Source organism: Chiloscyllium plagiosum, unplaced genomic scaffold (assembly GCF_037043375.1).
Source record: "Chiloscyllium plagiosum isolate Xiang-an unplaced genomic scaffold, Cpla_swu_hap1 HiC_scaffold_9, whole genome shotgun sequence".
Classification (NCBI taxonomy): Eukaryota; Metazoa; Chordata; class Chondrichthyes; order Orectolobiformes; family Hemiscylliidae; genus Chiloscyllium; species Chiloscyllium plagiosum.
The window spans coordinates 32,706,100-32,721,609 of NW_028270147.1; the positions used below are offsets into that span (position 1 = coordinate 32,706,100).

Below are 15,510 nucleotides of genomic sequence, written 5' to 3' on the forward strand. Positions count from 1 at the left end.
TGTGTTGTTAGATTTTCTTTAACTGGTAATGAAAGGGAAGAGTTGCATAGTTTAAGTGCTATCAAATAGGATAAAAAGTAGAATGCAAAATCCCAATCGAGGTCATTAATGTGTGCAAGGTTTTATTGATTATTGATAATGAAAAGTAAGTGGCAAAGGGACTCAATCAATGAATCCCTTGTAAATAAAGCAATAAAGACAGTCATTAAAAAGTGGTGGACAAAGTTGCAAATTAATTGAAAACAATATCATAAAGAAGAAACTTTGTAAAGTAAAGAATAAATTTATTGTCCATGTTGACTATGCTGTCTGGTTTCTGTGATGTCTGCTAGTTGTAGAAGGTCTCGAGTACCAGTGGACAACAGACAAAAGCAAAAAGGGATTGCATTAACCTGCACCAACCTTGCATTAACCATTCGCAATCACAGGATGTATCAGTGCATTTCATAGTTAATTAAGCATTTAGAGGATCGTTTGATAACTTCAAGAAGCTAAACAATTAATCGCAAATGTAATTGAAACAACTATTTTATGCAACTTAATGGAAGAGTCCTGTCTGGTTTGGATGTAAGTTATTATTTATATAATAATTGTACTTAATACTTTTGAAATTCTTTTCACTTTTAATTTGAGCCTTTTAAACTGAAAATATTTTGCAAAAGCTAGTATAGTATAAATGTATTGGAATGCCAAAATACAACCAGCATACACACATTGAGAAATGTTACTAGATGTCTCTGGGGCAAAATTTATGTTCCAGAATGGGGCAAGTATGGAAGTGGACAGAGCACAAATTTGCTGCACAGACTGATCTTGTACTGTTGCTGGCAAACCAGTAGGTCAGGAACTCCATATGCGCCAATATTGTGGTTCTGACTCAAAATGGAGAACTGTGCCTTTATTTTTAATAGTTTGAGTTTTCAGGTACATCCTTTTAACCTTTTCAATCTAATTACCTAAAGCGGTAGCAGTGTAATCATATTGTTGTTGATTATGTTGAGTGCCTTGGGACACTGTAAAAGATGAAAGCTATTGTTGGTGGTGCTGTGACGTTCATTGTGTCTGATGCAGTGCAGAATTCCCCAATTGCCTGGCTGTTTCAGTAATTGAATGTACTCAAAAATGCCCCTGAACTGCAAAATCTCCTTTTTAATAAGTTTTTTTTCTGTTCTTTTTCTCCCTGACAGAAAGTGATGACAGAGAAAATTTGCCATTGATCCCAGCTTGAGAGAGGCATCGCAGCAAGTCTCTCCAGTGACATAAAAATTGAGCCATTTACTGCCTTGAACAGAAGATTACCAGGAAGTCAAATGCTACAATCTGAATCCTTGTGAAGATTTCCCATGGGAAATCATTAAAAGCATAAGTTAAGAATTCCTAAAAATACTTCATGGGAATAGATTGATGGTGATGGAATACATACTGCATTTAGATGGCTATCACTCACATCCTCCCTCTTTGTTCTCAAATCTGATGCAATCCAGTCAATTGAAAGTAGTTCAGCTCTCCACAAATGTACTTAGATTCCCAAACAAACGTTTCCATGCTGTACATCTCTATGACTCTATGACCTGGTTGAACACTGACACAGGCCAATAGATCCTTGTCACTTCATTAGGACTGTTTGTTCCTAAATTACTTGGTTTATAAAATGTTCTTGACTTAATTGAGGATTCCTATGACAATATATTTAAAAACTAAGTGGCCGCCATCATCCACTCCTCATATTTCTGATGTCACATTGGCAATGGATGTACATTTCATCAGAGTACCTCCTGGAGCATTTAGATACTACAGAGCAAAAATATACTGCTTTAGCATCAGCTGCCAGGAATCAGAAACTATATTGACTGCAAACCAAAAGTTTTCAGACGTGTGCAAGACTATTGAGGTTCCATCCTGCCATGACACAAGGGGATTAAGGATATGCTATCAAGATCAACCAATACCATTCCAGCTCTGGATCATCCAGGATTTGATCTGTGTCCTATGAGCACTGGGCATAAAATACCAGCGGCCCTACACCATCTGTGGTAAAAGGACAGATTAGTTTTTACTCAGTTAGTGTAATAATTCAAAATATCCTCATTTTTAGTTTATAAATTAATTCTTGTCTCCCATACAGTGAACAGTCTAATGCAGTAGAATTACTAGGAGTCCAAGGATGATACTGCAGACTTTTAAATTTTTACCAAAACAGTAACATGGCAGGAAACTCGGATACAGAAGTTGTACATTATTTTGTCAAGAAGAAAAATTATTCATCTGTGATACATCAAGAGCTGAAGGGCTTATACCCAAAACATTGATTCTCCTATGCCTCGGATGCTGCCTGACCTGCTGTGCTTTTCCAGCACCACACTCTCGACTCTGATCTCCAGCGTCTGCAGTGCTCACTTTCTCCCATGTCAAAAGCTGACTCTGAGAATACAGAAATGAGATTTGACAGGAATAAAATGTTTGCTTTTATTGAATATTTAATGTTCTTTTAGACTATTTAAAATTGAGGCAATTTAGTCTCACACTGTCAGATCAGAGTAACATGCCAGCTTTTGCACTTTCAAAATCTGTCAAATAACTGCTTGAAGTCACCTCATATGAAACTTAGTCAAAATGTGTGGTGCTGGAAAAGCACAGCAGGTCAGACAGGAGAATTGATGTTTCGGCCCGAAACGTCAATTCTCCTGTTCCTGGATGCTGTCTGACCCACTGTGGTTTTCTAGCATCACACTTTTCGACTCTGATCTCCGGTATCTGCAGTCCTCGTTTTCTCCTAGTATGAAATTTACCCAACTTTTGAATCGGATGCAAGTTACTTTTGAACCTTTGTTTTAAATGTACCACACTTAGTGGGTTTTGTTTAAAATTCAAAATAGCTGTCGGCCCTTGTATACAAAAAATGGCAATGAATGTGTCACAGTCATGCCTTTAGATAAATGTCAACCAATAGATTCCAGTATTTTATAGAAAATAAATGCCAACTGCATTTTGTTTTAACCTTGGAATATTTTACTGTGACTTACACTAAACATCTGAAGAATGTCAGTTCTTTGAGAATGACATTTAATCAAAATGATAAATCTGTTGGAGTTATTTTCTATACAGTCAGTTGAATGGGTAAGAATATAAGAAATGGGAGCAGAAGTCTATATTGACCCTTGAGCCACCTCCACAATTCAGTTTGATCATGGCAGACCTTCTGCCTCAACTTCACTTTCCTGCTCACACATCACATCCCTTTTCCTGATGGTACAAAAATCTATCACCTGAAACACACTCAACAATACATCCAAAATTCCAAATTTTCACAACTGTCTTGAGTACAGGAATATCTTTTAATCTCATTGTCCCCTCAACCTCTCAATGTTGACCCTTCAGAATTTTTTTTGATTTAATGAAATCACCTCTTAATTTTTCTAAACTCAACTTACTCCAACTTTCATCTTAGGGACCAACCCAGTAACCACAGGCTAACTGCTGAATAAGCGATGCTGTTTGTAATTAAGCTTCTGCACAACATATAACACACTGTCTGTTCGTTGAAAATGAATCCACACAAATTACTGAAAATACTGTTGTTTAGCCTGAAGAGAAATAAGTAATACAAATTTATTTACAGCACTGTGCTCCAACTGGCTTGATGCTTTTATTATCCCTGAATTAAATGATTTAGTTTGATTGGGAACAAATCCAGGAATATCTATCCTAATATTTTGCTCAAATATTGAAAACTTTTTTTTATAACTTAGATGTAATGTCACTTCTGTGACTTGAAGAAGACATAGTTTGTCAAAACAGTTTATCATTGCAAAGAATGAATCTTCACAACAAAACTGAAGATCAACTTTACTAGTCACTCCTCCCTTGTTGTTTTTGGTTGAGGAACAGACATTCCCCACGATAAGGGGAGAACCTCATTATATGTTTTCATATCATACAAGATAATCTTTCATGCCTGTTTGAACAACTGGATGGAGCCTTGGTTTGATGTCTCATTGCAGACACTGCACATTTATCAAGGAAACATTCCTTCAGTTCTTCCATTAGAGTAATATAACTGAGCCATGCTAACAGAACCTATACAGCCTTCTCTTCAGAATTACTGATGAGACCAGATTTGGCAATGTGGAGATAGGGCTTCTCATTTCTCGAGTATGCCAAGCTTCACTGTCTTCTGTGGATCCTTTTGTGACTGAAGATTGATGCAGTATCAGCAGGGACATTCACAATAATAACAATGTAAGATTTTGTATAGGATGTAGATAGCTTTGACTATCTTAGGATATCCATCAAAACAGTTTTATGGGAATAGCATGTCACAATAATGAAATATTTTCATTTTGAAAAGCAACTGGGAATAATTTTCAACATGTATCAATCACATTCCAATAAACATTGTGGAGTACTTCACTGAAGTACAGTTTAGATTGCCAGTCAATAAGATTTTATAGTTTTGAGTTTGATTTGAGAGCCATGAACCGTACATCAGTTGCAGGTGTACATCATCGGAGGAAGACTCCACTTTGTTATATTGTCTTATTCATTGTGTGTCACAGCTGATGACTAAGATGAAATTAGTCCTAAAGTAAATCCGTTTATCTAAGGACTTGATGGGAACTCAGAAAAATTGTATTCTGAAAAGTGTATACGTTATTTCTTTTTCATTGTTTTATAGATGTATATAGAATGAATGTTTTGTAATTTTTTTTAACTGTGGTAATTGGATGATTTAAATTCTTGCTTAAAGTTCAATGCTGTTAAGATGGACTTACTGTGTCAAAGTTTAAAGTTACTGTTTAAAGTTACTTTCAGTCACCAGTTTTGCCTTTACCCTAGTTTTTCATTTCTTTGAAGAATTACCATTGCAACTAATAATTCACTCAATTTGTAAATGCAAGCCTCAATACTGAGTGCAAATAGGTTTCTCAGGAATGGCAGATTTCATGTCCAAGCCTGATATTTTTCTTATATACATGCACACTTCCATCAGAGGTAGTTGGATTTCAATCAAGAGCACAAAATATGGTTAGTTTTGCTTTTCCAAATACGGGGTTAGGGTAAGGCTGATTGTGTCCTAAGAACAAAAGAAATAGGAGCAAGAGTAGGCCATCGACCCTTGGTGCCTACTCTGCCATTCAATAAGATCATGGTTGATCTTTTCATGGACTCTGCTCCACTTACCTGCCCGCTCACCATAACCCTTAATTACTTTACTGTTCAAAACTCCATCCCTCTTTGCATTAAAAACATACAACAAGGTAGCCTCAACTGCTTCACTGGGCAGGGAATTTCACAGATTCACAACCGTTTAGGTGAAGACATTGCTCCTCAACTCTGTCCTAAATCTGTTCCCCCTTATTTTGAGGCTATGCCCCCAGTTCTAGTTTCACCCGCAAGTGGAAACAACCTCCCTGCTTCTATCTTATCTATTCCCTTCATAATTGTATGCTTCTTTAAGATCACCCCATTCTTCTAAATTCCAATGTTTTATGGTCCCAGTTTACTCCATCTTTTCTTAAAAGCCAACCCTTTCAACTCCAGAATCAACCTTGTGAATCACCTCTGCATCCTCTCCAATGCCAGTACATCCTTTCTCAAGTAAGGAGATCAAAGCCAACTAACTCAGCTCAGATTTGATAAGTGATAGTGATTAAGGTGCTGACATTTGCTACGTGAAATTGCTGAGGCATTACAGACATTCCAGTACTTAAGTAAAAGCAAAATTAATGCAGATACTGGAAAGCTAAAATAAAAACCAAATGCTGGTGAAACTCAGCAGAATTGGCAGTATCTGTGGAGAGGGAAACAGTATTAACATTTCAAGTCCAATATGACTTCTTCAGAGCAAGGTTTTAAGAATCCTATTCGGCTCAAAACTTTGAACTCTTTCTCTCTCCACAGATGTTGCCAGACCTGCTGAGTCCCTTTAGCATTTTCTGTTTTTAATCCCATCAATTTACTTTCAAACATTACTTTCAAACTAAATGTTTAAAAGTTCATTTATTTAAGTAGATTTTTTGTTTCATTTAAAGAACTGACATGATCCATTTTAAAATCAGATGCGTTCAATGGATGCCTTATAAAACATCCCTTTCTCCATTAAATTCCTGAACATTAAAATATAATTCTTGATGAAGCCTCATCAGTTTAATTTTATTTTGTACAGAATATTATTTCATATTGGCTTTTTGATGGAAGTTTGAGTTTATTTTCTTCTTTTATATAAACAAGATGACATTTGAGATTTTTCTAGAAGTGTTGCTTTTGATATCAATGATGCTGAAATAAGGAAACTTGAAACTACAAGGGTCATCTTCTGAAAATGAATGATCTGGAGTGATTCTGAATTATTTTTCTATAAGAACAAATGCTAGATTGAAGATGAATAGAATTTGTATACATTGTAAGGAACTTAGTTTTCGAAATGGACTAAATAAAAAATCTACTGGTTGTAACAGTAATTAAGATATTGCAGACATTCCAATTATGTCTCTCCAACTTGTGCATTGTACTTTTAGTAGTTTTTGTTTTGGGGCTTTATTGTTCTATTTGTTTTAAAATAGAGCTGTTTGTAATTTTAATTTATAGATTATTGGTTTTCTACCAATTTGAACAGAATTGCTTAAAACTATGGGCTGAATTTCTTTTTGATAGTGCTTTTTTGAGCAAGATTCGTGGCGCCCGTCTATCATGAACCATACTGATTTTTCTCGTGCAATCTTCTGCTCTTAATGAAATATGCAACTGGATTCTTTGGGGCCCGTCTCATGAAATCACTTGGCAGGAGAGGCCAAGTGCTTGTCACTGCAGGGACTTTGCTGTGTTCTTACTGCTAGTGGCCATGGCACACTGGCCATGTGCATCCATGTAGGTGGGCATCCAATATGTACAAGCTCCTAAGAATACCAGCAGTGTATTTGCACCCCACTTACAGAATGCTTGTGCAATTCAATAATGCACCTTGAGCTGCAGCAATAGTAAAGGTCCAGTGAGGACACTTTGCGCTTAGGAATACACATCAAGCTCATAGACTGGACCTGGCTGCATCTCCAGGTTCTTTGCTTGCTGTTGTACTGCTCCCTCACTCTCAGCCTAGCTGGATGCACACAATATCCCTGCCTTTCAATGCTTTGCCTTTTTGAGCTTTTCCCCTCAGTCAGACATACCAGGCTCATATCACTTCTGTCTTGCCTTCATGTTTAGACCAGACAGAAAGCCAGGAAATTTGTCGTGGTTATCAGCAGTCCTCACTCAAGCGGAGGCAGGTAGCCTGTGATCAAAGGATACCTACACAGTAGATCAGATGTTCAAGGTGATCAGAGTAAGGATCCTCTTCACATAAAGGCAAACCACCACCCAACTTACATCTTTCTGCCCTACTATGCACTGGTTTCCTCCTGGAAGGAGAAAGAGGCGAATATTACAGGAGAGGAAAGTGGGTGGCATAATTGATGCAGGTGGGAGGTGTCCCAGGTGAGTGAGTTGGCAGGTTGAGTGGTGTTGATTCTGGATTAGTGGTGCTGGAAGAGCACAGCTGTTCAGGCAGCATCCAAGGAGCAGCGAAATCGACATTTCGGGCAAAAGGCTTTCATCAGGAAAGCTGAATGAGCATGAGTCAGGGAGATATTGCAATAGCGAGAGTGGTAGAGTGTGGGCCTTTCTGGGACATGGGTACAACAGCAGGGTGAATGTGAGGTATCACAATGATGGAAGCACATACACTGGTGGAGTGGAGAAGGTCACTGACTTTCTTCCTTCACTGTTGGACATACCTCCAGATGGTTGAAACTCCAATAACCTGGGTGGCAACCTTGAATCAGGCTAGTGGGAACTGATGTTGTGGCCCCCAGTGCTGGTCCTGGGCGAAAGGCAGTGCAGACAGGGAATGGCCCTATCCAGCAGCATCTCCCAGTTCCTAACTGCAAAGTGGGATGCCAATTTCCTTATCTGGCAAGTATGGGGAAAAGGTCAGGAACATGAATGGCAGCTGCAGACTGACAGTGCTTGTCCAGGTGCAAAGCAGGCTTTTAAAGATGGTGCGGGTGCAAGAGTGCCAGTGTTTTGAGGAGCATCTACCGAGTGGTGAGTTCTGGTAAGATGTGGATAGAATTGGACAAAACGAATGTAGTAGGGTGAGGTATTAGGTAGTTAATGAGGCGAGTTGTGAAATATACATAGACCTCTGGCGAGGATCCCTCCAATAACCTTGACACAATTCACTCTTAGCCAAAAAAAACCCTATAAAATTCAGCTTGTTATTTTTTTTATTCATTCACAGGATAAGAGTGTCACTGGCTAGGCCAGCATGTTTTTTCCCCAATCCCTTAAGTGTCAACCACACTGTTGTGGGGCTGGAGTTAATTTAGACCAGACCGTACTAGGTAAGGATGACAGTTTCCTTCCTTAAAGGGCATTAGTGAACCAGATGGGGTTTTCGACAATCAGCAATGGATTCCCGATCATTAGACTCTTACTTCCGATTTTTATTGAATTCAAATTCCACTAATGTGCCATGATGGGATTTGAACCTAAGTCCCTAGAACATTAACTGGGTCTCTACATTAACAGTCCAGGGATAATAACCACTAAGTCCTCAACTCCCCCTAATCTCTAGCAAATGATTAAATAAAGTCAGAGTCATATAGCACCTCTTCTGGCAGCTTATTTCATTCAAGCCTCTGCCTGATAAAGTTGTCTCTTAGGTTCCCTTTAAATCTTTCTCCTCTCACTTTAAACCCAATGCCCTCTAGTTTTGGGACTCCCCCACCCTGGGGAAAAGACCTTGGCTATTCACCTCATACACGCCTCTCATGATGTGATAAACCTCAGTAAGGTGACTCCTCAGCCTCTGACACTCCAAGGAAAATACCCCAGTCTAATCAGTATCCCTATAGCTCAAACCCTCCAATCCTTGTAAATTTTTTCTCAACTCTTTCAAGTTTCACAATATCTTTCCTTTAGCAGGGAGACCAAAACTGAATACAGTATTCCTTAAGTGGTCTAACCAATGTCCTGTACAGCTGAAGCATAACCTCCCAACTCCTATACTCAATGCACTGATCAATAAAGGGAAGCGTATCAAATCTCTCCTTCACTACTCTGTCTACCTGCAACTCCACTTTCAAGGAACAATGAACCTGCACTCCAAGGTCTCTTTTCTTTTTGGCAACACTCCCCAGGATTTTACCATTAAATGTATAAGTCCTGCCCTCATTTGCCTTACCAAAATGCAATGTCTCACATTTATCTAAATTAAATCCTTACAAATTTGTTTCTCAATTTCCTGCAGACGACTGGGGGGGTATAATACAATCCCAACAAGGTGATCATCCCTTTCTTATTTCTCAGTTCCACCCGAATAACGTCACTGGATGAACTCCTAGGAATATCCTCCTAAGTACAGCCATAATGATAAACCAAAAGGCCACACTCCTTTCTATCCTTCCTAAGCATCTATACCCTGGACTATTAAGCTGCCAGTCCTGTCCTTCCCTGAGCTATGTCTGTAATAGTTATGATATCCCAGACCCAACCGCACCCTGAGTTCATCTGCTTTACCTGTCAAGTCTCTTGCATTGAAATAAATGTAATTTATCAGTCTTAAGCTTGTTCTCTGCCTTGCTCTTGCCTGCCTTGACTATTTGACTTGCTTCTCTTCTGAACTGGAGAAGCATCAGATTTGTTTCTTTTCTCACTATCTCTCTTGGATCTCCACACACACACCCCCAACACTTTACTAGTTTAAAGCCTTCTGAGTAGCACTAGCAAATCTCCTTGCCACAATATTGATATTTGTCCCCTTCCAATTCTGGTGCAACCTGTCCTTATACAGTTCATTTCTACCCAAAAGAGATTCTAATGATGCAAAAAAGGTGATTCCCTGCCCCCTACACCAGCTTCTCAGTCACTCATTCATCTGCTCTGTCCTCTGATTCCTCACTAGCACGTGACACCAGGAGTAATCCAGATATCACTACCTTGCTACTTGACTGCATCTTCACCTTGATTATGTTTACTCAGGTTAGATTATCTCATAATGTCTGACAACAGAAAATATTATTTCCTACACTTGACATTAAAACAAAACATATGGAACTCTTAAGGACCTATAACTGCATTTAAGTAATCAAAGGTTAAGACAGGAATTGGAGATCCAGTACATCCATTTCCAAATATTACTTTTTAAACACTTTTTCATCTGAGATTGTTGAGGAACATAATCTTTTTCCCTAATATTGAATGTTCTACATCACTGTTGACAGTAGCAAAATAAATCATGATCAAGGATGAGCAGTATTTAATCTTGTCAGTACAACAGATTATTTTCTGACAAATTCATTACGCAGCTTACTGTTTTAAATGTTGAGTGGCACAACACAGGCTAGCTTACAAAGTCTAGATAATTAGCACTCAAATTTGCTGAAAACAATATTTTGGATTATAGTCATGACTTTTTTTTTTGTCTTCTTAGATGTATCAAACCTGGTATTTCCATCATTTTTGGCTTTAACTTTTAATGGTTGGAGCTAATTTCAATGAAAATTGTTCATCTGCTTAGCTCACACAATATCATAAAGCATTGTTCCAAACATCTGTCAAAGCATGAGATAAATCTTATCCTTCTGTCGCCTCAGGACTCGAGGGTTTGAGCAACAAGTGAATAGGCTGTTTTTTTTTCCCCTGGAACGTCAGAGGCTGAGGGGTGACCTTCTGAGGTTTATAAAATCATGAGTGGCAAGGATAGGTTGAATGACCAAGGTCTTTTTCCTAGGGTGGGGAAGTCCAAAACTAGAGGGCATAGATTTAAGTTGAGAGGGGAAAGACTTAAAAAGTACCTGAGGGGTAACTTTTTCATGCAGAGGGTAGTGCATGTATGGAATGAGCTGCCAAATGGTGAAGGCTTGTACAATTATAACATTCATAAGGCACCTATACGAGTATATGAATAGGAAGGGATTTGAGGGATATGGTCCAAATGCTGGCAAATGGGATTAGATAAATTAATCTAGTTAGCATGGACCAAATGGTCTTCTATGCTGTACAATTCTCTGTCGTAAAGGAGTTATTACCACATTGCACATAATATCAGGCACTGTATGCCCATAATACATGATAGATGGGCTGTTACAGAAACAGAAATTGCTAGAGAAACTCAATAGGTCTGGCAGTTTCTGTGGTGAGAGAAACAGAGCTAATGTTTTGATTCCAGTGACACTTAAGAAGGTCTGTTTACCATAAGACATAGGTAGAGACAAAAAAAAACTGCAGATGCTGGAATCCAAAGTAGACAACCAGGAGGCTGGAAGAACACAGCAAGCCAGGTAGCATTAGGAGGTGGAGAAGTCAAAGTTTCAGGTACAGCCCTTCTTCAGGATCCGAAACGTTGACTTCTCCACTTCCTAAATGCTGCCTGGTTTGCTGTGTTCTTCCAACCTCCTGCTTGCCCAAATAAGACATTGGAGCAGAAATTAGTCCATTCTGCCCATCGAGTCAGCTCTGCCATTTAATCATGGATGATAATTTTCTCAAACTCATCCTCCTGCTTTCTCCCCGTAACCCTTGATCCCCTTGTCAATCAAGAACCTATCTATGTCTGTCTTAACTTGACTCAATGGTCTTGCCTCCACTGCTTTCTCTTTTTGTTTTAGATCTTCAGCATCCGCAGTTCTAGTCATAGTCTGGTCCTATTGATAAAATATAGTAAACCCAAAACTACTAGGAGATTATACTCTCTCACTACAGAGGTAATGCAATAAGCTTATGTTTCCCTATTCAACGCACTCGGAGATTATCACACGCCTATGAAGCATGGTGGGACTTGAACCCGGTGCCTCCTATCTCAGAGGTAGGGCACCACCACTGCACTGCCAGTCCCCCCTGATGGACAAGTCAACCAACGGAAAACCGCCCTGACCTCTGAGGACGTGCACGCGCGGGATCCTTCACCTTAACAAGATGGCGCCCAGGAGCAGTCCAATTCCCTTCCCAAGAGGGCGGCGGGACGGTGGCCGGGAGGCGTCTCGACAGCTCCCTGTGCTCCTGGAATTTCGACTAACCAGTCGCGGCCCGCCGGGAGAGAGGAAGACAGCAGAGCCGGGCGTCCCGTCCCTGCGGCTTGAGGTAAAAGACCGATCGGAGTTTGTGCCTTACTGTGAGACGGGAGGATGTGGGTTTGTGTGTGTGTGGGCTGGGCTGGACTGGACTGGACTGGGGAGGGTGGCGGATAGCTCCCGCCAGCCGGCTCCTCGGCCACCGCTCGACAACTTTTTCTCCCAGTCCCTCACACACAACGGACACGGTTTGGGATTAGATTGTCAGAAGCTCTTCCTCTCTTTAATTTTTGTTGATCTGTTTGATTTATTTGTAGTTTCCCTCCATCATGAGTTTTTTTTTTCTCCCTTTCCTCTGTGACTGCAGGAACTCAAGACTGTTTATGTTCAGTTAAAAATAGCAAAGGGACTAGGTTTCCCCTGAGGGAAAGGAGTCTTCACTTTACATTCAGACAATTCTCGATCTTTTGCTGGTTGGGAATTTACCACCATCGTGATCCCCTTTGATTTTCAAATATATTCTTCCCCATCTCAATGGAAATAAAGCCTCATCGCCTCAGCACTGGCTGAGCTGCTATATCTCTGAACCCAATTCTTCTGTTTTTATTTGTAAAAAGAAGTGTGCCAACCTTTAAAAGTAACACTGTCGGAAGGGAACATTGCAGGAGAGGAAACGGTTAAAATTTCGGGTCACTCTGGGCGAGGAAATCGATGAGTTTTAGTCTGTTGTAACTCATGATGCAGCTCACTGGGACAGTTTCACTATTCAGTGATCACAGTGGGACTGGTATTTCCTCAATGCAGTTTTTAAATTTTATTTAAGGCGTCTCTTTGTAACAAAGCGGCTGCAATCTTATTTTCATGGTATGCATTTTCATATGTTAAATGAGGTTTATTTGAAACCTATTTCAGTTCATAACTGGATCTGCTGGCGATAAGTTCCAAGGCGCGTGAAATTTGCTGTCGCACCCACTGGGTAAGTTGCCAAAGTTGTTTGTAAATAATGTTTCGAGGACATAAACTCTGCTAAATGCTATGTGCGCAAAACAGAAACGATTTAAGTTCTGGTACTTTTGTATTGGATTACTGAAATAGATTCTGGCGAAAAGTAAATGTAGATTTAAAAAGTGGCTCATTCCTAGGCAATAAAATAGCATGAACGATCTCCGAAGGGTTGTAGTCGGAGTGCAAAATTCAGGGCTGTTCAAAATGCATTTATATTGCAACACGATTGTTAGCTGCAGTTCAAGTTTCAGCCGAGCAATATAAATGAGCGTTACATGCTGTCCATTTAAAAAAAAACAGGCGTCTACATGAATACATGATTATACGACTGGAGGGAGAGAGGTGTTTGAAAGTTATTGTCTAAATGGTTAAACAAACTGATTTAAAATTGGTCCAGCATACTTAGCGTTTTTGACAACACTGAATTTACGCTGTATGTTGCTGAGTATAATCCCACTTTATTGCTGAATCCTGATTAACGCTAAATTTAAATTCCGTAGTTGTAAACCACTTGTCCCACACGCACTAAACTTGCATTATACGAATGGTGTATTCATGCTCGAGAAGTGTATCTTGCCCGATATAGCCAAATCTTTTGTCTAATTAGTAATTAAACGGAATTTGTACTAATTGTAGCATGGGTGTCTATCCAAGGTGTGAAAAATGCACATACTAGGACACGGGAATGTTGTACTTTGTTTAAAAACAATTTCTAAAAGGTTCATTTTTCTCCTCTTAACGTTCAGATGTTCAACAGGTGGATCCCCGAACTGTCAGCTGTGCTTTGGGGATTTTTGCTTAGAAATTCAGTGTGAGTGTTAGATTTTCTTTCAGATTTAGGGTTTGCCATATTGGCTACTACTAACATTTCTTAGTGATATTTTATAGCCATGAGGGATAAATTAGATGTTTTTGTGAGAATACTTATGGTGGATTTTCAGTGATGCGAAATGTTGTTTTGACCTGAAGCCCCCCAACACTGTGCAGACCCAGTTGTCTCAGGTGGTAAGACTTCTGCATTACCACTCACCTAGCTGCTGCTCCCACGAGTGGGGTATCTGTGTTGGGCTTTCACATCTTTACAATTTACATCAGTGGCATAGATGAAGGAAACGATGGCATGGCAGCTAAATTTGCAGACTACAAAAATACAGGTTTTTAAAAAAAGTATGTTCGGAAGAAGGGACTGCACGGTTGCTTAGTGGTTGGCACTGCTGCCCCACAGTGCCAGGGATCCAGGTTTGATTCCAGACTTGGGTGCCTGTGTGTGACGTTTGCATATTCTCCCCGAATCTGCATGGATCTTCTCCAGGTGCTTTGGTTTCTTTCCACAGTCCAAAGGTGTGCATGTTAAGTGGGTTTGCCATGCTAAATTGCCAATAGTGTCCATGGATTAGCCATTGAAAATGGAGGGTTACAGGGTTAGTTTGGACTGGGTGGGATTCTCTTAGAAGGGTCAGTGTGGACTCAATGGGCTGAATGGCTTGCTCCTACACCTTAGGGATTCTATAAGTACTAAGGAATTTGCAGATGTACATAGATTAAATGGGTAAAAATCCAGCAGGTGGAATGTGATGCAGGAAAATGTGAAGGAAGAATAAAAGAAACAGAATATTACTTAAGCAGAGAACTGTAGAATTTGAGGTGTAGAGGGATTAGATGTTCTAGTATAAGTCAAAAAATGTTAGTGTACAGATAAAGCACATAACGAAAAAGTCTAATGAGGTGATTTCCTTAATTGAGAGGAATTGAGCACAAAAAGAGGGATTACCGGAGTTTGATTTGCTTTTCTAATCATCTGCTATACTTGTATCCCGGTCTTTAGTACTTCATGCACCCAGACACCAACACTCTGTGTATAATTGTATTCTTCCATCTGCCTCCATTTTATAGTACACTGTTTCTATATTCTTCCAGCCAAGTGGACCAATTTACTTTTTCCCCTGTGCCCAAGTTTGCTCACTTGTTTATAACCTATTTGTAAACTTTTTACCTCTTGCTAACTTAAATTCCACCTATTATGGTGTTACTGGCAAATTTAGTTTGCTTCCTTCATCTAAATCATTAATATAGATTCCAAGTTGTTGAGGCCCGCCAGTGATTCCTGTGATTGTCCAGAACCTTTAGCTGAATTTGCAGCTAAATCCTGATAAAGACCCCATTTATCTTCACCCTCTGATTCCTGTTAGCTACCCAATCTTTTATCCGTGCCAATAGGTTATCACCTACACACAAGCTCTTGTTTTCTGTAGTGACCTTCATGACAGCTTATTAAATGCCTTTTGGAAATTCAAGTACAGGTACGTCTTATCCACAGGATCCTCTTTATCCACAGTGCTTTTATTTCTGCAAAGGACTCTAGATTAGATTCCCTACAGGGTGGAAACAGGCCCTTCTGCCCAACAAGTCCACACTGACCCTCCAAGGAGCAACCCATCCAGACCCGTTCCCCTAC

General features: G+C 39.7%; 2 protein-coding genes across 5 annotated transcripts in view; both read left to right on the plus strand.

The window, feature by feature from the left end:
• The window catches only part of LOC122554250 (MOB kinase activator 3B-like), a 57,982-nt gene extending 51,515 nt beyond the window's left edge, over window positions 1–6,467 (plus strand). For both annotated transcript variants that reach the window (XM_043698980.2, XM_087990525.1), the window contains exon 4: window positions 1,188–6,467. In XM_043698980.2, the coding sequence (XP_043554915.1) occupies window positions 1,188–1,217 (30 nt within the window). In that variant the 3' untranslated portion in view covers window positions 1,218–6,467. The remainder of the gene's footprint in view (window positions 1–1,187) is intronic.
• A 5,532-nt stretch (window positions 6,468–11,999) lies between these two features.
• The window catches only part of mknk1 (MAPK interacting serine/threonine kinase 1), a 59,484-nt gene continuing 55,973 nt past the window's right edge, over window positions 12,000–15,510 (plus strand). Inside the window, exons 1-2 of one of the 3 annotated variants that reach the window (XM_043698979.2) lie at window positions 12,000–12,120; window positions 12,963–13,026. The gene's annotated coding sequence lies outside the window, so the exon portion shown is untranslated. Of the gene's footprint in view, window positions 12,121–12,539; window positions 13,027–15,510 lie in introns of those variants that run through there. The other 2 variants (XM_043698977.2, XM_087990524.1) reach the window with 2 other exon arrangements.